Raw genomic sequence first — 26124 nt, 5'->3', positions numbered from 1 at the left:
AACGATCAACAGAGCAACGTAACCAACCATCAGCAAAAACGCGTAGTGTGTGAGGGAGAAGAAGAGTTTGCAAGAAAAATGGCACGGAATTTGTTTTTGGACGGGTTGAGAAATATTTTCCGCCACGATCACACACAAACACACACACACACACCACAATCTTCTCGAACGAAAAACGGTGGGAAAATCCCCCAGCACACACTCCCCCAATTCCTTTGCACCATTTTCCATCCAACCCCAAGACCGTCCCGTCGTCGGTGGGGTTTTCCTTCATCATCGCCATCGTCAAACAGCATATGATCGATCGGTCGGTGTCCCCGCGCTAATGGCAAGACAAACAGTGGCCCCCCACAACCCGTTTGCCCGGTTCTGTATCAAACTGAGGTGATTTTTCTTTTGCACCCTAGGAACGCGATTTTTCTTTTCTTTTTCACCTCACTTCCACGAGGCATAAGGAGAAGGGGTACAATGGTTTATAACTCGTCCAGCGGAAGCAAGCGGAAGGACGTTTTTGCCTTCGTCGGAACGTAAACAATGGGCAAGGTTTTGCTTTCCCGATGCCTCAACAAACTCAACGCGGGAAGCCGCAACGATGTTTGATCTTTTTCAATTATTATTTTTTTCTTTTTGGGGTTTTGGGGAAGCGGAAAAGGCAACGGTTTTTTTTTTCTTCGATTTTTCCTTTTCCCATGTAAATCTTTCGCCACGAACAGGTGCTCATTAGCCGTGGTGGCGGTGGGCGCAATCGCGCAAAGGACGACGGCACACGCGCGCGCGCGCATATATAAAAACAGAAATAAAATATCACGTGCACCAGAACCGGCCAAAACCCGGCTGCGGCGGCTGCGATTTTTGATTTGAAGTTGCGAGAGCAAATGGGGTACGAATTAGACGGTTTTATTTATTTTTCCATGTGGTTTGGGGTCCAGTTCCAAATCACTCAACGCAAACCCCGTTGCGCACGTTTTGCGTGGCTGCGCGGTGGAAGTTATTTTACGCAACTGCTTCCTGTTATCGTTGCCCGGAATGTGAAGCATCGGGAAGGGGAGAGAGAGTATCATATTTTCCGCCATAGTTTATCATACACACCCTACACCCCATCCTACCACCTCAAACGAAACGTACCCAGGATTTCATAGTGAAAAAATTCCCGGTAGCGTCTAAATAGCATCACGCTGTCCTCCACCTCACATCAAGCCAGCGTCGTACGGTTGATTTAGATATTTCTTCCAAAAATAGACACCAAAACGTCATAAAAGTCTACCACCTACTCCTGCCCCCCCTAAACGTACCAGAGGCAGTTGTGAATGGCGCTCAGACACTTCTTCTTTTCGGTCGTTTTCCTCCATTTGCGGCTGCTGGTGGAGGTGGTGGTTGAGATTTATAAAAATAGCCATCCCTGCACCCATCCAGCCCCGAAAGCCGTGGCGGATACGGACGATAAGAAGTTATTACGCCCTTTTATCTACGGTTCAATAACAGGGTCCTCGTTAGTCCGCCCTCAGTGGACACTCGCTGGCAGCAGCAGCAGTAGCACTGCGCTGTGTGTGTGGCCAACTACCACCACCGGTGGGTGATGGTTGACTTGATCGTTTCAGCTCCATTCCCTTTTAGAAGCAGTTGCTCCATATACGTTCGTGAAAAAGGGAAAGCTACTGTCACCCCGATTACCATCAATGGATACTGTCAATTATCACCCCACTGGAAGGTAATGCCGCACACTTCCTTCGAGGGTGTTTCTGGCTAGCGTTTTTTTTTTTGTTTCATTTTTCCGTGTTCACTCTTTCCCACTCGTGGTAGTTTGTTTTTGCTACAAGACAATGGCAAAGAAAGAAAACAAATCGTCCCAAGAAGGACAACACGATGGTACGTGTGTCTGTGTTTAGCGATTGTGTTCGTTAGGCGTTGATAGTTCATAAATTTAATTAAATCAACCTCTTTCGACAGGGCTCGATGGTGGTTCGATTTTTTTGTGTGTCTCCCTTTTTCCCAACTCCTTAACTAGCTTCGACAACGAAAGACGGCGGGGAAAAGGTTTGGCTCATTTCCTTAACTAGCCCGTCCAACCCTAAAATTGATCTGTATCGGAAGTGCGGCAAAAAGGGGTATTGGGAGGCAGTGTGTGTGAGACCAAACCAAACCAAAAATCGCCATTGCAGAACGACAACGAACCTCACCGATCGAACCAAATTCAGGCCGAATGTCATTGCCATTTGGTAGATTAGTGGGGAATATGCTGTTGTGCGACCGATTCTCCGGCCGTATGGCCGTATTGATTGGGCAACTGGAAGGGTGGAACATAGTTTGCTGACAACAACCGGTCCAATCTGTACTCAGCCCCGCATTAGCTGTAGCTGTCATGTGCTAGTGACCGTTAATAACAATATTTAAGGGTTATACCTGGGCACGAATTGCTCAGAACTGTAGTAACGTTCGGCATTTGCGTTACATGATGGTGGTGATTGGAGTGAAAATTTATGATTTTTTTTGGTACACCCACAAGGCATTTAAGGGCAGAATGCATCACTTTTTTCATTTACTCATGGTGACGAAATACATTTTGAATCTGCTTAAATGAGAAAGTTTCGAAACTGATATTTCGAAGTATTTTGTAGTGCTTAGAATCGTGAAGATTATTTAGAGTTGGATGGGTGCCAAACAAACATTTAATATTTAACCTCATTTAAATAAGATACAAGTTGTCATCGTTTTTTTACTAGATTTCTGCGAGATTCAATCTGAAACTGAAGTACTTTAAATGATACTCGCGAAGTACTGAATCCAGCTAGTTGAACACATCAACTATTGGATAGATTCGGAACTCAATACTTTTACGGAATGTACATTTTCCAGTAAGAAAACTATTGAGTTGTTTTTTTTTAAATTTATTACGATGTTTATTATTAATATGATTATGATTATGAATAATTTCAAAATCCGGTTTATCATACTGGAAAATCACTCAAAATGGATATGTGAAGCAATCTGGACCCAGAAATAATGGTCACTTAAATCCGAATATTTTAGGCATAAAAATTGTCCCCCCATCCAATCTCATTGCCAATTCGTTTTCAAAATCCATTAACTGGTACACACTAGCAAACACCAAAACTATCATCTTTATACCGGTTTCAATTTACCTCATTTAGTAATATTTTAATTAAAAACATACCAAATACTGCATTGCTAACAGATTTAGCAACGAATTTCAAAAACTTAAATGTAGTTGTTTGAACAGTTTACAGGGGCTTTGCGGAGTTCTTTCGCCTCTTAACAATAAGTTAAAATCATTTAACGCAAAACCAAGATTATTTTTAAAATAACGCCAAATTTAAAACTTAACGAATTCCACAAACTTAACGAACTATACGTCAGATACAAAACATTTGTTAATTGGGAAACGTCAAACTGAAGCCAAGTGACGACCGAACGAAGAAAAACATAACACAGGAAGGACGCGGAAAAAAGTGATCAGTAGATAAAGCAAATTTACTTTCTTAAATCACACGATACACTACAACCGAGTGAGCAACATGGTTTCATTACAAGTGCGAGAGATTGTGGACCAATTTAACTTTGGCGATTCCCAAACCACTAACGTAAACAAAGCGTTAGCTTATGTTGATACAAAGGCTCGGAACCGGGAGCTAGACATCGAGGCTGCCCGTTCCGAAGTGGAAAGCATCTACTTACGTGCTAAACTACAGTGGGATCAGTGTAATCGCGTTCGAGGCACTTTTGAAGCAAATAATGCAGAATGGTTGGCTTCCAAATTCCCGACCCAGTTACTGTCCAATGGTGCTTCTACATCGAATACAAATAGCTGTAGTCTGGCAGCTGACTACGAACAGTCCAGTGAGCTTGCTGAACGAATGAAAATACGGTTTATGGAGCATTCAGAAGAGTCAGCGAACGAAAGAACATCACCTACACGAATCGCTCGCCGTAAAGCATATCGGCTCAAAGAATATAACATCATGAAGCAGATCAGCTTGTTGCTACAATCACCACGCGATCTTCTCATATCAACGGATCATTCTGATATGCTGTCCGATGAAGAAGTACTGGCATTCTACATAGACCTGGGTCTGACCGAAGCCCAGTACAAATCAATGAGCAGCCTTGTGCCTTCCCGCTTTCCATCGTTTAATGCCATCAGAAGAGCAGAAGCTTTATGTGTGCCGTTTCTTGAAAAAATTGTGACTACAGAGTGTGCAGTGAAAATGGAAATGCAATGTCTGGTTGAGTATACGGTGCGAAGAATATTGGAGATGCAGAAGAAAGTGTTAAGGGATTTTTTAACGGAGAACCAGTTGAACGTCCTCAAATTACGATGTGTTTTCACCTACGGCATAGATGCCACATCGGGCCATGGTACTGACGTTTTGATCAGTGTGTTAGTCCCAATTCAACTTCACCTGGACGATGCGTCACATCACATTTTTTGGCTCAACGTTACTCCGCAGAATTATCGTTTTTGTAGACCAATTTCATTGCAGCTAGCGAAGCCATCAAAAGCATTAGTCCTTCAAACCAAGCACAGTGTTGATGAACAAATTACCAACCTAAAACCAATGCACATTGTTTTGGAGTATGATAAAGCAATCGATGTGGAGTTTGAATTTGTGTTAAGCATGATCGAGGGTAAAGTTTTATCATACATGCTGGATGATTCGTCGACCACTTGCTGTCTGATTTGCTGCGCAACCCCATCAGAAATGATGGACGCTTCAATACTGGCATCGGGCTTTATTGGGCAAGAGGAACCGTTGGTGTATAGTATTTCACCCATCCATTGTTGGGTAACATTTTTCGAGCTGCTGCTACAACTGTCATATAGGATGGACTTCAAAGAATGGCAAGTCCCGGAAGAGCAACGAACCACATTTAACGAAAGAATGAAAACCGTGCAACAGCGTCTCTACGAAGCGTTTGGCGTAAGAGTAGCAGAAGCAGATGCGGGATCTTCCTCCAGCACAAGCACAATGGGATACATCAGCCGACGAGTGTTTGACGATCCCGCTCTTGCAAGTACCACGCTCAACATCGACGAAGATCTTATCGAACGCTTCAGAAACATTCTCATCGCAATCAATAGTCGTCATCCGCTGCACCCCGCAAAGGTTCAACAGTACGGCAGCGACACCTATCGCAAATATCTGGAGCTCTACAGCTGGTCCCGAGTTCCGGCATCAGTGCACAAAGTCTTAGCACACGCCGGTCAACTGATAGTACGCTCACCTGTGCGTTTAGGCTATGTTGGCAAGAAGTCTGGTGAGATCGAGCATAACTATTTCCCTTCAGATAGGAAGCTCTGTGCAAGAACAACTTCAAAGCAAGATTCTTTAAAGGATGCGTTTGTGGAAACACTTATCAGCAGCGATCCCAAAATAAGTTCTATATCGCTTAGTAATAGAATCAAGCGTAAAAAACGAGCGGCTTATCCGGATGTAGTAGCGAGCTTTTTCATATTTGATGAAAGCTATTGTGAAACCGATGACGACGATGATTATAATAGCGGCGACGACGATGAGGACGATTTGGACTCGCTCGATGAATTTTGGACCGAGTTAGATTGGTTAAATGAGGATATTGCGCACGTGAAAGGTTAATTTTCTCAACCAATAATTAATGTTTTGTAATGTCAAGAAGAATTAAATGTATTACGAATTTGAGTGAGGATTTGTTAAAGAAGTATAATAAAAATGCTGGAATAATACTATGAAATGGTTAAAGATGTTGTTACACAAAATAAAAAAAATAAACATACTTATTTGGTTTGTATGTGCTTATGTGCTTGTAACTTCACTATAATAAAGCGTTGTAAATATTTTTGCAAATTTTGTTTTCTCCTCATAACCACAAACAATTGTCTTGTTTACATTTGCTTTCCTCTTTGAATCGAAGGAAGGAAATTCATCATGATTTTTTGCGTGTAGCTTTCCTCTTGCTCGCGATCTACAACGAACCATGGCTATATCTGTAAAACATTCACCATGGATACGATCGACACGAACCGCGCATAAAAGCGGACGCGATCGCAAATGATCGATGTGAATTTTGTTCTACGACGGACGAGTAAGTTAGAAAATGCGCTGTGGAAAAACACAAAAAGAGCGATGCCAAAAAAATGAGGAATTATAAATCTATTTTCGCACCGACGCTGACGAGAGAAAGAAACATCAATTTAATTTGAAAAATAACAACCGAGTGGAGACAATTTTTAAACATCACACACACAGACACATCTCTTTCCATGATGAATGCGGTGTGTCCCTTTCGCTACATAATCGTAGCGTAGACATCCCCCCGGGTGATCGCCAATCTTGCTGATGTGTGGAGATGAGTTCTAATTTTGCACCCGTGACGTGTGGAATCGCCGCCCGCGTTCTGGTTACGGTGGCGACGGTGTGGACAACGTTTGGCGAGCACTCGCTATGCTACGTGACGTCACGCCGTTCGATCCAAGCGTTCGGTGTGTGCGGCAAGGTCAGAGCATTGGACGGCGATCAAGATGCGTTGCCCCGAGCCGGGATTTCGCAACAGTCTCGCCGGAAGGGTGAGTTAGTAGAGCACATACACAACATCTGACACATGGTAGAATAAGGGTGTGTGTGAGAGTTTATTAGCACCAACAGTGCAACATTTGGGGGGTGCATGGAGTGTGTGGGGGTGGTGGTGTGTAACAGTAAAGCCAGCGCTAAGTTCCACTGTCAGATGTCATCGAGCCAATTTTGTGCGAACGACAACATCACCACCAAGCAGAGTGGTAGTAGTCCTCTCCGCACGCGAGATCTTCTCGATCGAGTCTCGATACAGATGGTCGTGTGCGTTCACGTACACTGAGTCAATCTAATTTATGTACAGTTTGTGGTGTAGTATTCTAAAGCGAATTAGAATGAACATTTTTTGTGTTTTGTTGTTGTGTAAATAAATACTATCTACACTTAGAGCGCATTAATCTCTAACCTAATATTAAATTAGCACACACAACATAATCTGGAATATTTTCTGCGTAATTTAAAAAAATCCCTTTGCTGTTTGACGAATTGATCTTTCAGTTATCAAAAATGTTTATAAAATAACTAAGGATTACTTAACCCTTTCACGACCAAGGGAAATATTTTTCCCTTCCACAAAACACGTTATCTGTTCATAAATTATCGTTGAATCGTTATTTTAATTGACAATCTTCTTCATTTGGCTCAACAACCGTCCTCGGTCAATGCTTGCCTCTCCACTTGTGGGGTTGGCTGGCTTTCAGTGTCTTTTGGATTACCCCCATAGCAGAATAGTCTGTCATACGTATGGCGGCACGGTCTAGTTGGGGCTTCAACCCATGACGGGCATGTTGTTAAGTCGTACGAGTGGACGACTGTACCATGAGACCGGCTTTTTTGACATTACGTCAAAATAAAACATATGTACAGTATGGTAAATCTATCTCTGAACGGATACAAAGTAAAACAACTTATTCTTAATATTCTCTTGCATCATATCAACAATAGTATTGTTTTGGCATATGTAATCTTAGAAATCTTATGGTCGTGAAAGGGTTAAGAAACAAATAGAAAATAATTGAATAAATATATGCATGCACATAACAAATACATAGCATCACACAAAAATACAAACAATCCGAAAAATACATAAAAACAGATCATAATTTTCACGACCTATTGAAGTTTCTTAGGTCCAATGCTTGTTACTGCAATCCTGCATATTACACAATATAATTTATTTATTTTATTTATTTATTTATTCGTCCTGAGTCAAAGGTGCACAGCTTCTAGATAGACTGAGTGTAACCGACTCGCCGATTACCCTCGATTCAAGCAAAACTCGATGATTAAAGCATGACAAACCGCTTCCGACAAGCCGCCAGTAACGGCTCAGGCTACAGTTCTATTTAAAAAAAAAAACACACACACACACGCTTGATGTTCGAAATATTTTCACCATTAATTTACAACCCTAAACAACCGGATAACGATTGACCATTTCCGATCACACTCTAAACACACAGCGCGCGCGTGCCTCATCCGCCACCATCAACACAACCACCGCCCAGCAAATGTCACGGTACGGTGCGGTCGATTTTCGTCCGCAAATGTAGCACAGAGCTCATAATCTCATACCGGCTTAGCACCAAAGCGAGGGGGAAGTGGAAAGAAAATAAACCAAATTACACGCCTCAATCGGCCCCAAAAATGTTGACAAATTCTAACGAGCTTAAGCGCAAGTGCCAGACCGAACAGTATGGCGCCACACAAACACATGACACACGACGTGTTGGAGATCAACACACGTGAGTCGTCAAGCCGAGAGAGAGAGTGAATATTTTACATAAGCTAGGTTAAATTAAAACCGCCGCCGCCGCGATATGTGAGACAGAACAATCTCGGGATGATTAGGAAGCGTAAAAGTGATCATCCCCTAGCTTGTGTGTTGTGACAACACGCGTACGTAGAAAGATAGTTGCGCGTCAGTATGATGTCCTAGGTCCGAGAAGATCGTATGAGTACGCGAGGACAGGACAGAAATGTGGATAGAGGTACCACACAGAGGGCAGTGATGAGTGAAAATATAACACTTTCCTTCTTACAAAACACACGACCAATGCTGCTTACAGTAGAGAGGATGGACACCGAAAACAAATGGGAAGATTTATTAACACAAAATGGAGTTATTTTTAAATTGAAATTGTTCACGAGCAAACATTCCACCAGCAGAACGAACGTCCGATCAGCAGCCAACGACCCTCGTCGTTTTGCATCGTTAAAAACGCGTCCCAAAGCTCAAAATGTAGAGCGCCCTCGCTGCATCCGTCAATGTTTGTTAGCATTTCGGTCCGCTAAACTAAATGTTGGGCGGCCGCTATTACATCAAAAACAAAAACAAACACTGGCGACGAACCTAGAGGATCGCCAAGCAAAACGCAATCGATCGGTCGCCCCGTTTTACGTAAAGCCAAACGAGAGTTGATTGCAAAATTGGCTAGCGACACGACTTTGTGCCGCTTTGTAAACAGTCCTTCTTACCGAGGAAACATAGAAAATGAAGGGAAAATATTGTTGTTCCTGCGCCCAAGCTGCAGCAAAAAAGATTCCACCACTACCACGGCTCTCTGCTTAATGCATTCGCGCTTTCTCGACGAGTCCGAAAAATCCATTTTAGCTTTATGCGGGTTAATTCGGTAGAAAAAAAAACTTGGCACTAGGCACAGTAAAAACAAACGCTTATTTTGTCTCGACGAACGTTGAGGTCAGTTTTGCGACCGGACCAGCAAAAACTACAACATTATTGCCCAGGAAGCGGCGGTAAAACGTAGAGCGCGGGAAAGCATTTCTCTCTCGTCGAACGCTCTCTCGCTTAATCTTTCAACGGCATTCGGGATAAGCAGCGCCAACGTAAACGTCCTGTGATGATACAAATATTGCACAAACCGCACTTAGAAATTGCTGTATTCGCGGGATCAGGGAATCGTACGCACATGACGCACAACGACCACACGTGGCGTTGGTGTTGGTCCGCTCCTGTACGCATGATAAAGTAAACGCGCACGTCCCACGCTACACAAACCTGTGGATTGATGTGTCCACTTGCCTTGGGGAAAATGACTTAATCTGCGTGTCCTAGACCCCACACTATACTTGCCTGCCCCGGTTTCCCCGGATAAGGTAAGGTGGTTCTCTATATTATACCATCTGTTTCTCGTTGAACCACCACCACTACCACCGTGTGTTTTGCTGTTGATCCATGACGATCGGTTTTCCCTTCCAAGCAAGCCGGCGTAAACAATTTTCCGCCCCAATTCCCCACTGTTTTCGGGTTCGGAATTTTCAACCACACATCTTGCGGCCAAACCTATCCAGAAGCTTCCGTATAGGAAGCCAGGAAGCTAATTATTTATATTTTTCATTGAGTTTCTTTTTGTTCCGTAGCTCTCGTTAGGAGTAACATGAACTCTGATGCATCTTTTTTTCCATTGGGGAGAACCTTATCATCAATCATTTGTAATTGAATGTTTATTGACTTGTAATAACCAAACTTTTCATAAGCATTTTTTGACGTTTTAAAAATTGCTGTACAAAAAAACGGTGTAATATTTCATTGAACGTTGACCCCCGATGAAAATGTCAATCATTTATGGACCCACGTCAAAACTAAAGAACGTGCTTTTCTTCATTATTTTGTGAAAACAGTGAAACCTTCGCAAAACAGAGGAAGTAAATAATCTATTTTAACTAGGCGCCTCCATCGAGACACGTGCTGACAGAGGAAGGATGGAACGGTCAATAAAATGAAATGGATAAATAAGCATGAGCGGGTGAATAAATAAATCAATGAAATGGTTGTGCTTCTAGAACGGATTCAAAACCATTGGAAAATAATTTAGAAAGTTGTGCAATTCCACGCGAGTAAATTGGTAATACTAATAAATTAATAATTCCATTGATTTGTATGAAAAAATGAGGTAAATGAAGGAGTAAGACAACAATTTTCCTATGATTGTTGTGTCTTAAGATGCTTTCTCATCGAGAAACATTGATATAAGTGAAAAGTTTAATTAAATTCTTCCATTTCCCTTGTTACGATCAATTCGGAAGCACATGATCGGTAGGCGCATGCAAATGATAGCATCGGAAACCGCTACTCCTACCCCCGTTAGTGTGTAATAAAATAAATTAAAATCATTCCCTTCCCGATTCCACGGCGCTGTTTACGATACCGCACAGTCGGGCTTGTTTACGTCTTCCAGCGTCATCAAAAAACAACGAGTGCATCGATTCGGTAGCCAAAAAGTTGATGTAATGAACCAACCAAACACGGAACACGAACAAACAGGCAAATACAGCCCGTCTTTACGAGCATCGTAGCTTGCATTTCTTCGTTTCCCGATAAAACCCGTCTCACTAATTAGTCGGCTCCCCGATCACGCGAGGTTCGCGAGGGAACGCGAGTAAATCAAACTCCAGTCGGCCACAATCGTTGTTGCTAGTGTGGGGACCCCTAGCCGAGGCGAGCGATCAACACAGACGCTGCTGCTGGGAAGATAAAATTGCGATGCGTTGCTGCATTTTACAAAGAAAATGGGGAAGTTCTGATAAACGGTTGGCTCTCGCCCAGAGTTATGCCTTTGTCTTGTTTAAGAAGAGGGCCGTAAAGTGATATGCTAGAGTAAATGTTTGCATTCTGGCTGGGGTTTTTTTCACTCTCTCTCTCTCCCATCTACTGCGCCGGAAATTTGCCTTTGGAGATGAATAATTTGAAGATAACATTATTATTCACAGCGCAATTTTGGTAGCGAATCTGAATTGTATGAATAATACTACAGACATACTTGGTTACGACGGTGATAAAAGCTAGCATCTTAAAAGCTGTTTCTGTATTTGTCTTGATTAACGAAGTATGGCAGAGATTGGGCGTGTTTTACAAAGATGGTTAAGGAATGTTTTGTTTATGTTTTTTTTATCTCCACACAATGACCTATTTTTCGTCATCTGTTTAACCAAGTAACTAAACAATCGATTCATCATCTGATGCACTCGTCTCGGGAAGTAAGAAAGACGCTAGGAGAAACAGTATGGTGAACTCGTCGTCGGTTGGAAAAAAAACAAAATAGATCCTACTCATTACTCACTCCTAGCTTTGATGTTTGACCTTGACCAAGGTTGATAGAGATGGGAAAAGTACACAATACCTATAAAAAATCGTTTAGCTTCGAGGAATTCACCTAGCAAGAGGAGCCTCTAAAGATATTGTTTGCACAAACGCTGCCGAAAATATATCAACAACGAATATGGATTAAAACATTTGTTTAAATGAATATTATTTCACTATGGATTTATATTTTGGTTGCCAAATTGATTATTATTTTTCATTTTGAACTTGAACTTGAAATAGTGTTAAAAAATCTCCTATGAATAGATGAAATCCTTCGCATCTATTGAACCTATTCTGTAAGTGGTCAGATAGGATGTTGGTCACAACTAGCAAATCTCTCTAAATAATTACCTGAAAAATTCGCAATTCCCAATGTTTTAAACCCATAAATGATAACATTTCTATGCACCATGGACAGATGAGGAATTAATGAATCTTATTGCTCAATACCATGATAATCAATCCATGGAAAAGTGTCCAACAATTAATGAGATTCATCGCCAAAAAAGTCATTAATTCATTCCATACATTTAAACATTATCAATCGATCTCATTTTGTAATAGCATAATATGCATTAATTTTCTTTAGTTTTATTTATCTAAATGAATACATTTTCAAAGTGGTAAAACAATATTAGTACCTTGTGTCGGGCCCTGCTGTATTGCTTGAATTGCTTATTACCTTCATTTTGTATTTTAATATAAGGATAAACTAGAGTAATAGCTAGTTAGTCAACCTAAATTTATGTTTTGTGAGTAGATTTTCTTAGAGCATTGATAATCTGAGTTTACCGGGCACAACCTTATCCTATACCACTGTTCATCAATTTCACCATCTGGCTCTAAATTGACATAAATATTCTGAGCAGTTCTTCGTATGAAAATAATATACTACTAACACACGATTGCACCACCAACACAGCGGGTGTCAGTTGACAGGTGCTTGTGCCGAATTGCTTTCCAACCGCTTTACTTTTTTACTGTACCATTCTTTCCCCCCTTTCACACTAAACGACGCACAAACACGGGTACAAACAAACCCTCAAAATGTTGCTCCGATTGTCATCATCAACTGCAGCAACAATAACCTCGTGGTTTGGACGGAGGTCAACCACGGACGCGGGGCAGTACCGGGGCAGTCGAAATCAGCTCCATCACACTTCACTAGAGACATGACGATTGTGTCGCCGTGAGGGCCAACACAATTTTGTATGAAAAAAATGAAAGAAAAAAAAACATAACAAACGCACCGAGAGACACCGATACAATGCAGCGACACTGCCGACCACTTTCCCAACGCGATCGTAAGGTTACCCTTACCCCCATCCAACCGTACAAACACACAGAAACACGGGGTATATTGTTAAAGCGCGAACGTAAACACAGAGCGCGGGCGGTGCAGGGACAGGGCCGCTTGTACGCGCGACCAACCGCGGAACGGAAAATTAGTTCAGCATTTATCACCTACTCACACACACATGTACACAAACTCTTTAAGAAAAAAAAAGAAGCAGTGTAGGAGGAAGAAACGGTGTCTCGGCATCTCGCTGCATGCCGCCCCGCGTGTGTAGATGTTGTGTCATTGCGAAACACCTTGCCAAAGTGATGGTGATGGTGGTAAAGTGGACAACAGAAGGAGGAGAAGGAGTATGTCACCTCTGCATGTACTACACCTTTATGTGCAACTCCGGCGCATAGCCGAATGCGGTGCACCACACTCAGCCACTTCCATACCGGACCGGACACCCAACGCGAGGGTTGGTACAGGTGGTGGTAGTACAAGGGATTTAATTGATTAAAACACACACACATACCTTGGGCAAGTGCGATGCCGTCAACAGAGCGGGAGCCCGCTTAGAGAATCGTGCCCGTGATTAGTGATTCAATTTGACGCCAGTATCTAATAAACTTCGACACGGCACACAAAGTGCGTCCAATAATGCACCGGGGAAGGGAAGGTAAAAGTGGAGAAACGACGGTGCAACGACAAATCGGATCAGAGATGTCGAGTGGCTGAATCACGAAGGGCTTGTCCTGGTATGGGACAGACACTCTCTGTACAGAACGGAAGCGAAACAACGCGCCACAGGGGTGACGGCATCGATGAAGCAATCCTGCGCCAGAGAGAGAGAAAGACTCGATCGGCAAAGACCGATATTATAAATTGATCGCATTGAATACCCATTATGCATAACATTGTACTTCGCAATTCATTTAAGACCAGAGTCTCATTGTAAACCAATCAAAGTTAAACATCTTAAATCTTCATGGACAAACATGGATGCAGCTCCGATGCGGAGGGGTTCGTTGCCAGCATGTACGCTTTCTCAGAAAAAAACACCCCCGATAAAGCAGAAACAAAAAGCATAACAATTATACTTTTATGCAGTCTACACTACCAAGCCCCTCACTCATTCGTCTGTGTGTACGATAAACAAATGTTTCTTCCCGCTATCATTGCGCCCTTGGCGTTTTTGGCGTCATGTTCCCCCCGACGTGACACACACGCTGGCCGAGCAGAAAACCATGATTACGCTTTGTTTCTCACACGCAAAATTGTGCCACAACACTTCCTAAAACACACACACACACAGAGAACAGAGACACGCACGCTAGGCAAACGCATACAGTGACGCGGGCACGATCAAGTGCAACTGATACGCGAATGATCGCGACTTGCAGCACAGCACGTGGTTCCCATGCTTCTTTTTTCGTTTTGTTTTCTATACCTAAACACGCCACACACTCACACGCACCAACATCCAGCATATACGCACACAAAGTATAACGATATTAGCACATGTGGGAAATTGTGTGAAAATTTGCTTTCAAAGATCAGTTAGATACGATCGTGCACGCGGGCAAATGATTTCGCGAAAGAGAACGTTGAACGCACACGACGACCACGCAAAAAGAATGCTCAAAGCCGAGCATCGTTTTGGTGTGCATAATGTTTGCTTTACCGTCGCGATTTATCCCTTGCTTTTTCACCTTAAACCACACACCACCAACCTCTTCACTACCTCACCGAACACACAACAAAATATCGCCTTGAAAACTGTCACACACGCGGAAAAGATAACACAGTGGGTCCTCCCGCGACCAATCTTGGCCACTGACGATAAGCACTGCGCGTACGGTAAACACACCAACCCCTCGAAGTGCAACACACCGGGAACAGCAGCAGCCGGGCGCTCTACCTCCTAGGTGGCCGGGCAATATAGTCGCGTCCACTTTTAGATCGCGCGCGCGAACGCACAACGCACACGGCGATCGGTTTCGTTTGGCTGACACTCAGCTAGTAACGCCCGGAACACACGCGTGGCCACAAGTTGATGCGCCGTTCGTGCGACGACTAACGAGCGAGTGTAGTGCGCGCCACGGCTAACCGTCCCGGCGGCGGCAAACCCTATCTCGGGTTCGTGCTCGGGTGCGCTACTGCTACTGGTACTGTGGGTTAGCCCCACAGTGAACGAAGGGGGGAGGGAGAGTGGGAAATCCGCACACTTTGCGACACTCTCTTCTAACTCTCGCGCGGACAGCTGTGCCATGCTCGCTCTCTCGCGGCAGCTGCCAGCAGGCATGATAGCACGCGCTACGCAAAACCACACAAACAACGTGGTCGTCTGCGAGGAAGCAGCAAAGACATGAAGAAAAAATTGCCGGAAAAATTCACGAAACATCCGTTGAATCATCCGCTTCCCCAAAAAAAAAGATACCCGAGAGAACGTTCTTTACATCATATGCTCTCCTACTATCGTTTTGCAACGCAACGCTCTCTAACGGATTCTCTTAAGGTAGCAAGTACACTTCATAACTGAAACGCGAAGAAGCGGGGTGACACCATCGGGCAATTAACACCTTCCGAACGATATGCAATGCCCCAAAACCCGACCGTGGTCTTAATAATCATCGACTTACCACCCCACCCGTTCCGTCACAGTTTTCTTATCGCTCTTTATCGCTAGGAATTCGCGGCCAAAGTTTGCCAACTGTTGTGGAAGGTAGGATGATAAAGTGCAGTAGTGCGGGGCGTTCTAAAATTAAAGTGTTATGTCAACAACAGCAAGCTTTGTAAAGCGTACGTTTGCATTTGAATTTCTAAGCTACTTATAGGCTTTTTTACATTTTTATTATTAAATTTAAAACTTATACAAAAAATAGCAAACTGATTTTAAGCAATCGTAAAGAAATAGCTATGAACAAGCTAGAAAATAAAACAAAAAGCCCTTGCATTCTTCAAATAATAATTAGGAATTGCTTAGACTTGGGCGTAATATTTTGTAAGATAAATAAATTGTAAGGCTTATCATCAAAAGAATGTATTTTCTCATACTGGTGAAATATACACTAATACCAACTGATTACAGTAAAGTGTTCATTGTTCGGCATAACAAATGCCGAACTAGTACGAGTTATTAATGATCTTATTCAAGTGATGTTTAATGGCATTATTTGGTCTTCTTCTATTCAGCGTAACGTCCTACGTGAACATGCCGGCGCCTTTACAGGCTTTAAGACTAATAAATACCACGCAGCCGGATAGATAGTCAGTCAAAGTCAAGTCCTTGCAACGGTCCATTCTAGGCTTGAACCCATGACGGGCATGTTGTTATCGAGTCGTTCCAGTTGACGACTGTACCACAGGACTCCCCCGAAATTGTTAGGTCATATTTGGAAAAAATGTTGTCTCGAGCGCGATATTCGCTATTTTATAGCAAACTTTATGATTTATGATGGCCTTAATCTGAATATAGTTATATATTATACCATACACATGACACGGAATAAAATTTTACAGTATATATTTTTGGGTTAAGTTATTAACACGTGATTCTGTATTCCAATATACTAACGTTTAAATAAAAATGATATGAGTTTAAAAAACACGCCGATTAATTTTAGTGCTTTTGACACATTTTCCTCACAAATCTGGTGTCTGTTAAATGTTATGCAGTTTAAAAGTATTTGCTATAATTCCTTATCATAAAATATGCTTCATTGCTAAATTTGTATGATATATCGATTGTACATCCATATAAAACCATTTTCTTTGCTTAATATAAGCCTCTGACTTTCCTGTTGCTCCAATAAAGAAATATAAAAATAATATATTTTTTTTATTAAAGTTAAACCAAAATTTTCAAACGATCAATTAATTATCATTAATCAGATTAAGAAAAGAATGCTGTTTACCTCTCGCACGAACAGCAGGATGGCGCAAAAACGAATACCTGCGAGATATCTATAAAAGAGAGAAAACTTTTCCCTCGCCCGGTGAGAGTGTTCGGGCAAAACCCGAACAACCGCATGGTATATCGGTCCGCTCGACCACTCGCTCTCGCCCAATCGTTCTCACCACAGCGCTATCCCATCCCATTTTGGGGGACGATTAATTTTCCACCCGATTGAAACTGCCCGCCCCAGAAGGTGCAGCAGCAGCAGCGTGATGCTCATTTTTCTCATCACAAATCATGTACACTACCCGCCGAATTGATACACGACGGCGATCGCACGCAAGCACGCACGAACGCACCGATCGAAATGTGCAGCTAATGGTCCTAACTAATAGTCTCGGCGTCACGTGTCAACGCTGGCAATAACGGTCACAGGCACAATCATGCTTGCTAACATAGCATGTCAATGCATGGGCATGCTTTGCCCCTCCGCTGATCATTGCTCATTAAAGCAATTAAGTGCGGCAAAAAAGTGTGTGCCTCGCTGTACGCTCTTTTCGGTGCAACGCGACGTGCTCAAGACGGTAGACACAGTCTGCGTTCTTGCGATAAAAGCCCAACCGATCCAAACGACCTTCCTAGCGCTCGCACAAGTATGGAATGGTTAGCCACGAAGCGCTTTGCAGTGTAAAACGCCTCCATTACACAACCACGATCATTCGTTGGACCACCGTACCCCGTTCCTTTGCGGTACCGTACATGGACCCATATGCACCTACCACCCACCATCCCATCCGCCCTTTCAACAAAGCAATGACAGATGTTTGATGGTAGGAAAATTGGTTATCTCTACCACACGCGTTGCCCGCGAAGCGCCGCGCACGGAACGAAGGGCGATTAATCGAGACACAGCCTTGGGTAAACGTTTGATTTGACTCATAAAACCATCATAAACCGAACGATGGAGGAGCATCCGCGAGGCTCGTCATTTACCATAACATCACAACGGAACCGACCCCTCGCCAGGTGACATACAACGGCGGCGCACAACACACCTTGCCAAATCAAATATTTATATCCTTTTACTTGTTCGCTCGGTTCGCTTCAGCCTGTTCATATAAAGCGTGCCGTTTAATGATTAAGATCGGATTACATTCGGACGTTAGTGCGGCGGTGTAAGGGGGTTCAGCCCAACGGCGAAACCTTTTTATCCACGGTGACTGTTAGCGATGGTGTCAGCCTGTCGTAGAAACACCTCAGACTTACCTAAAAATAGAAAAAAAATGAAATTAGTGAGGTCCACGACATACCGAAATAAGAGAAATATTTTAGTGAAAATGACAAAATCGTCAAGAGAGGTTTGGTTTCTTTTAAAAGTTGTTTTAGTATAAGAATTTATATCGCTTCACGTAATTAAGTTGGAAAGTTGGAAGTTGGAAACCTTTATCAATAGCGATCATGGGACCTTTTATCTTCGGAGTTGTTTATTCAGTTTGAAAGAGATCCTAATATGACTAATTGGAGACTTGATGTAATGCATCGTATGTATCATTACTGAACTATTATTATTAGACTGGAGAAACGTATTAACATTGTATGCTTCAATGATATCCAAAATAAGACCACCTTCATTAATGTCTCGAACGTTTAAAATAGCACATGTTCGTATGATATTTGCAAACTTCGTGGTATCTCAAATTGGTACAGAACTGCTGAGTTATTCCAGTGTCGTCAAGAACATCTTTCACAGTCTGTTGATTCTGCGAGTACCACAAGAATGTTCGATTATTTTAGAAGCGACCAACTGGTACTCTATATGGGCAAACGATGGCTGCTCATACAGAAGCAACGAACAACCATGTATGGGATCAGGGGGCGGTATGGTATGGGTATTGGTTGATATTTTTGGTACTAGTGAAGAGCTTATACAATCCTGTTTCTTTTAGGTAAATAATTTGGTCGTATCAGGTCGCACGAAAGAATTAAAAAATTGTGCAAATAGGTGAAGGTAGGTAAAGACGGACACTGCGGGTAAGATGGACACTTCTCGTAAATACTATATTTGAATACATTTTTGACATAACATATGCCAAAAAAATAAATTCACGGACAAAACAAAATTTAAATCGTGCGGTCCCTTGTGAATCTTATTTGAGCACTGCGGATCTTAAGCTCTACAACATGTATTGTTTATATTTTTGATAGTTTTATTACATGAATGATTATTATTAAGCCTTGATTATTAAGCAAAAATCTGGCGGGAGAACGAGAATGAAAACAAAAAAACTTGTTTTCTGTAGTTTTGAGTAACTCTGATTCAGATTCATGAATCTGAATGAATCTTTGAAATGATTAAATGAATCTAAATCTCGATTGGAAAGATTCATGATTCTCGAAAAATTCATCAATCTCAGAAGATTAATGAATCTCAAAAGATTTATACATCTCGAATGATTTAGGAATCTCTAGAGATTCATAAATCTCGATAGAGCTTAAGCTTCTTATTATCATTCTTCTGTGGTCATGCCAGCCTATATAGGCTTTCGAGAGTTCTTGGCCTGTTCAACACAGCCGGATGGTTTGTTTTGTTACGGGGAGACAGTCCATGCAAAGCTTGAACCCACAACGGGCATGTTATTAGGTCATGCGAGTTAACCACTGTTCCACTGTATGGGATTTTTAAAATCATACATCCCTAAAGATTCATGGATCCCTGGAGATTCATGAATCTTACTGGATACTTACTTAAGAGATTAATGAATCCTGGGAGATTCAAGAATCTTCAGAGATTTATGAATCTTTAGATTCGATTCGAATCACTCATCCCTAAAGAATCATATGAATGAATCTCAACGTAAGATTCATAACACCCAACACTAGTTTTCTGGTAGTTTAAGCATCCTGACACCAAAGAGGGAAATACGGACACTCTGTCGTAGGGAAAGATGGACACCGAAATTGTTTATTTATTTTACTTCTTATATCAATTGATGATGAATAGATGTCATCAAATACCAACAGGGGACTCGGAAGATATAACACATCCAGAAACTAGAGAAATCATGGAAATATGCGAGAAATGGAACACGGGTCAAAATAGCAGCCATTCGTTATGCTATTACACGCTCGACGCTGAGGAGGAACTTCTTTGAAATCAAATATCTTATCACGACTTGGACAGCTTTAATCAATAAAAAGAAGAGGCATTGATATAAATTTCAGGAATGGATGTAAGATTCTATGGAATTACAAATATCAAAAAGGTAAATTTTGATATGGTGCTAAAAATGGCTTTACCCATTTACAAGTCCCTCAAAAATGTTGGGGTAGCGGATTTTGCGCCAAGTAATTTTTCAAAAAAAAAAAACATATAAGCGATAAAAAAATCTTAAAAGTTACAACATAATTTCTGATCAAACATGAGTTTAAAAGAAGGTTAGCATATTTCCATAGGGTCGTTTTATTTATACATCCCTAGATTTTTAACATTTTTCCTAACGCGTCCGTCTTTCCCTACCTTCCCTTATAGAAATCCCTGAAAGCCCCTATAAGAACATATTGTAGCTAAGTTTCATGTATCATATAATATGATAAATTATTCAATAAATTATTTAGTTTAGTATAAAACAGACATGATTCGTGACACAGTTCAAAGATTAGAATTAAATTTAAATGTCTTGAAATGCTGGTATAATGAGTGTCCATATTGCCCCGTCATTTTCATGTCCCGTCATCAGCTATGTGCAACAAGGTATCAAAGTTCCTGTTGAACGCATGGTTGAACATCTTTACACCGAATTCGTATCACACTAATCATCTGGTAAAATAACACTAATTTTAAAATTAGATATAAGAATTTAATGTTCAATTAGACATAATTCCGTTGAATAAATACCAATATCAACAAATTAAACACAATATTTACCCAACTTGTTTAACTTGCTTTAGTGATTTAAGTGATTTAAGAATGATTATTTAGATATTTTCAAACCAAATAGTTTCTGTGGATGTTATAAAGACACATTGAAATTGTTTATTTTGATATGCACATTTTAAGCAAAATATGCAAGAATCAAATCAAATTAGAGATAAATATAAATAGAGTCTGTAAAACAGATGATGAATGAAGTATGTGTTAAGAATAAAACAGATTTCTTTGTTGCATAATTACTTCATTTTGAGTTAATCATGTCGTTTTCCTTTTCATGCAAATTTATTTCTTTAGAACATTTTTAAACCTTTAAACATCATTGAGTAAAATCGTGAAAGCAAACCATGATTGGTACAATTATTAACACCCTTTCCAGCCAATCCTCGTCTGCAGTACAGTTGAACAAGTACACTATTTGGTTAATTAAACGCAAAACACCAAACAGAGATGAACCATGAAATGGGAAAGCTTGATTAGAAATTGTAAACTCTTTCCCACAACCAATCAAAAATCGAAACTTTTAAGTTTATCCGAAACAAATTTTCCACTTCGACAGGTTTAATTGAGCAGTAGTTATTCCGAAACTATGTCCCAATGAGCTTAATTAATCGTCGGAAAAGGAATAAAAAACATTGGAAAACTATTTCGACCATAAGAAAAAAACAACGGGAAAGCCACACCCCCTTGGCTCGATTAATCAAGCCCACCCCAAGTGTGTGGTGTGTGTGTCAGAGTTTTAATTTATGCTACCATCCTGCTCATGCAGGACGTTACCACCAGCAGGCCGCCAGCCACACCGAGTGATACGCTGCCAGTTTTACGACCTTTTACAAAATGCCAGCCATGATGGTAGAATTTTATCGCCCAAGGTTTGTTTTTGAGTCATCCATCAACAGGCTGGTTGGCTGTGTCCCGGATGACGCACGTAAAATGGATTAATTTCACCCGTTTCTTCCCTTTCTGTCCGCGGGTTGTTCCAAACGCAAACCGGGAACTGTTCTCGCCACCCCAGAGAATGTCCTTTTCGATCGCGCCCCGCTTAGCAAAAGTGTTTGTAGGCTGGGGAGGTGTAATCTTCCTCTCTTTCTCTGTCCAGCTTTCTTCTTTGCATTCGTTGGCAAAACCTTGCCGAAGCTTTCCCACTTGACAACAGCTTATCTGAAAGTCAATTTTAACGTGTGGAAAAAGAAAATCCCCGTCATGGTAGAACGCATCCGTATGGGTGTGAAAGTGGCGAGCGCAGGACGATGACGGCGAAGAGGCGCACGGCGAAAGGTAAGGTCGCTCATCAAATCTATCTATATCCTGGCGCTCCTTCTTATCGTGTGCTGGGCTGTCGAAGGCCTGCCAGCCCCAGCCAGGAAATGATGCAAGTCCATAACGCTAATGGATGAGTTTGATGGGCGTATATATGGCCCGAGCTTCGGTTCGGTGCTGCAGCACTCCTCATTGTGCACATCCCTTACCATCCCCCATCACGGATCATATAGCACACCCGTTGGAGGCGGCGGCCTTTGGTTCCTGGTCGTCCTGTTTGAAGGTTATGGCCGTAGGTTGGTGATGTTTGCAATTTCTTAATCTATCGCTGAGATTATTTTTACACTGCAAACATGCTTTGCAAGAACGCACATGAGCGGTTCCCGTTCTTCGCGCAATCGTTAGAACAGTTACCATCGTTTTATCGGCCTTTGTTCCGGTCATAAATTTTATGAGCTTTGCACAGTTCCCTCCATGCTAGCTTCTTCGCACGAAAAGAAGAGCACATTTCTTTTCGCGAAAAAAATACAGAACCACGTGCTCGATGCGCTTACGCGATACACACTATGTTGCGCGCCTTTGCTGCGTTAAGTTGCAGTCGCAAACGAGATACACAGTGAGCAAGAGCGCTCTTCTGAGGCATTAATCGTCCTTAGGAACTTTCTTCGTCTGCACAAACGATTACACTTCGACACATTGTGTGACGCATCGTGTCAACCTATTCCATCGTACCAACTCGTTTGCCATTTACGTCTCCTTACCCCGTTTTTTTATCATCTACTATGCGTATTCTACCCTTATAAACGTAGCATCCCTCCAAGACAACACCCATTCTGGTTGGCCATGTCCTTGTCCTAATGTTACCCTAGTGGGGGTGGGATTTAGCAAAGCAGTTACGCCTCGGGTACCACACACAGGAGCGAGTAAATGTGCATCGACATTTTATGGCTTATCCTTCGGGGGAAAGCCCCGTACCGACCGAAAATAGCAAACCCTAACAGGGTACCAAACGGTGCTGTAGGTACATGGGGGATAAAGCGAAAAAAAGGAAACCCCCTCTACCCGTAGTGGGAAGACGAGTCATGGTTATGATTATGATTATCATGACTCGTTTTGCTGGACGGAAATGCTGACGAAGAAGCCATCAACCAACGAACAAACACTCACAGCAATGGTAAGGGCTTGCGTACAAGGATTGGCCAACGACTCCTTCCTTATACTATCGTGCTCCCTTACCCTCAAGTGCTTTCGTTAGCTGCCGTTTTTATTTATTTGATTTACTTCCTTCAACACCTTCGCAAGGGACATTGCAACTGATCATGTGTTCGCTTCATAGAGCAAGGATATAGTTAAAGTTGTTTGAGTATCAATTATGCATGGTACAAATGTGAAGCATAAAAAAATATAACGCAGCTTTAATAAATAACTTCGAAGAAAACATGTTTGTGGAATATGCATTACAAAGAGTTTTTAGAATATTGTTATCAAAATTTTAAATTACATCCTGACTAGCAGCATCGCCACAAAATGAAATGTTGGTAATATATCTGTTATACAGAAACCAGAGAGATATACGACCAATTGGAAGCCTTTCAAATTTCTAGTGTAGCATTTCTATTATGCAAAATTTTGTAATCATAAACCCATCACCATTCACAGAACAAATAGTTAAAACTAACGTTGAGCATATATCGAGTTTGACACTTCCGGTTAGAAACTCCTTAGTCATAAAAAATCCCGTTTAAAACATAACTGATAAATGCAAAACATTCTAAAGAAACAAGCAATTTTTTTAAACGGCGGTAAGCGTAGGGTAATAATAAAAAATGGTAGCGTAAGTCTGTAGATAAAATAAGAAATATAGATAGTCCCTGAGGTTACGCGGTTTCCCAACTAATACGCGGATTTCAAGATACACGTCTTTATCAATTTTACAGTTCTTTGAGCAAATTCTACCGATTTGACACATCAATTATATCATGCAAAATATTTCTTTTTCCTAGTCTAATTTTATAATTATTTCACGAAGATTTATAATTGCAATATACAGTCAGCAATATATCAAATAGTAAATGTATAGACTACGCACTCTAAGCGAAGCCGGAGCCTTGAAAAAACTTGATGATGCCCTAGCCACACTGAGCATGGACCTCGTAGCTTTACAAGAGATTCGGTGGCTAGGGAACGGTGTGCACAACAGGCGTGGTAAGCATTGCTACGACATATATTACAGCTGCCACGACCGCCACTGCGTGCTCGGAACGGGTTTCGCCGTAGGTCCCCGGTTGAAACCCGCAATCATGGATTTCAAGGCTATAAACGATAGGCTATGCACCCTGCGCATGCGAGGCAAATTCTTTAATATAAGCCTCATAAACGTTCACACCCCTACCGAAGATAAAGAGGAAGAGGAGAAGGACCTTTTTTACGGCCGCCTCGCTAGAATTGTAGATGCGTGCCCCAGGCATGACCTCATAATCATCCTGGGGGACTTCAACGCAAAAGTCGGTAGGGAGCCAATGTACCGCCAATACACTGGCTGTCACAGTCTGCATGAGCACAGTAATGATAATGGTAGTAGATTGGTCCAATTCGCCGCAGCGAACAATCTGGTTGTAGGAAGTACCAAATTTGCGCGCAAAAAAATCCACAAGATTACGTGGGCGCACCCGGGTGGAGAATCCTTCAACCAGATCGACCACGTGTTAATAAGCCGCCGACGACAGTCGAGTCTGTTAAATGTCAGAACATATCGAGGAACCAATATCGATTCCGATCACTACTTGGTTGGCTTAGTGATACGTTGTAGAATCGCCCGCCCCCGCGCCAATGGGGGCGGAGAAAACACGCAGGCTCGGCTCAACACGGACTCTCTAAGGGACATTGCTGTCCAACAGGAATTCAAAACCGCTTTAGAAGAGTCTCTACTACCAGAAGACAGATACGAAACTACGAGCGAGAGGTGGAACGCTCTAAAAACAAAAATAATAAACTGTGCAAGAAATATACTCCCACCACGTCGTGGCAACACCAAATCTGGCTGGTTCGACGATGAATGCAGACAAGTGACCGAACGTAAGAATACTGCATACCGAGCAATGCAGCAACGGCATAGAACGCGGGCATGCGCAGAGGAATATTCACGGCTTAGACGCGAAGAGAAACGAGTTCACCGCTCCAAGAAGCATGCTTTGGAAGAGCAAAACATGCGGGAACTCGAGCAAACCAGAGAGGCGTACGGACCGACACGAAAGTTTTACCAAGCGATAGCAGGTCACCGAAACAACGTTGTACCTAAGGTAACCTGCTGTCGCAACAAGGATGGAGATCTGGTCAGTAACCAGCCAGAGGTCCTCTCGCAGTGGGCTCAGTACTTTGATGAATTACTCAATGACCAATTTAGCGAACAGCTAAAAGCGCCACTAGCAGATAATGTCATGCTACTGCCACCTAGCATAGAAGAAACACGAAATGCTATCCGTCGGCTGAAAAATAACAAGGCACCCGGAACCGACGGAATTGCAGCCGAACTGGTCAAGAATGGAGGTGCACGACTAGAAAACGAGATTCATCAAATTGTTACTGAGGTGTGGGATAGCGAATCGATGCCTTGTGATTGGAATCTCGGCATCATCTACCCCATATACAAGAAGGGAGACAGGTTGGACTGCAACAACTACAGGGGTACTACGGTGTTGAATACCGCCTATAAAATATTCTCCCTGATCCTTCATGATGTCCCGCACGTCGAAGAGATAGTAGGAAACTATCAAAGAGGATTCCGAAACGGAAAATCAACCACTGATCAGATCTTCACCATGCGGCAGATCTTAGAGAAGATGGCTGAATACAAAAACGACACATACCATCTCTTCATAGACTTCAAAGCCGCATACGATAGCATAGCCAGGGTAAAACTGTACGACGCTATGAGCTCTTTTGGAATCCCGGCCAAACTGATAAGGCTAGTTAGAATGACTATGACCAACGTCACATGCCAGGTTAGGGTGGATGGAAAACTCTCAGGACCTTTTGCTACCACCAAAGGTCTGCGCCAGGGGGACGGGCTTGCCTGTCTCCTATTCAACTTGG

General features: G+C 42.2%; 2 protein-coding genes across 5 annotated transcripts in view; one reads left to right on the top strand and one right to left on the bottom strand.

Moving 5' to 3' along the window:
* Positions 1-26124, bottom strand: part of LOC120906307 (four and a half LIM domains protein 2) — a 117323-nt gene that overhangs the window by 59991 nt on the left and 31208 nt on the right. Inside the window, exon 1 of one of the 4 annotated variants that reach the window (XM_040317913.1) lies at positions 14840-15021. The exons of the other annotated variants lie outside the window; for them this stretch is intronic. The gene's annotated coding sequence lies outside the window, so the exon portion shown is untranslated. Of the gene's footprint in view, positions 1-14839; positions 15022-26124 lie in introns of those variants that run through there. 4 annotated transcript variants of the gene reach the window in all.
* LOC120906350 lies at positions 3361-5722 on the top strand. Its single transcript, XM_040317947.1, has one exon. The coding sequence runs from the start codon at positions 3534-3536 to the stop codon at positions 5610-5612; it is 2079 nt and encodes a 692-aa protein (XP_040173881.1). The 5' UTR covers positions 3361-3533; the 3' UTR covers positions 5613-5722.

Source organism: Anopheles arabiensis, chromosome 2 (assembly GCF_016920715.1).
Source record: "Anopheles arabiensis isolate DONGOLA chromosome 2, AaraD3, whole genome shotgun sequence".
NCBI lineage: Eukaryota > Metazoa > Arthropoda > Insecta > Diptera > Culicidae > Anopheles > Anopheles arabiensis.
This window is presented reverse-complemented; position numbering and strand designations above follow the sequence as displayed.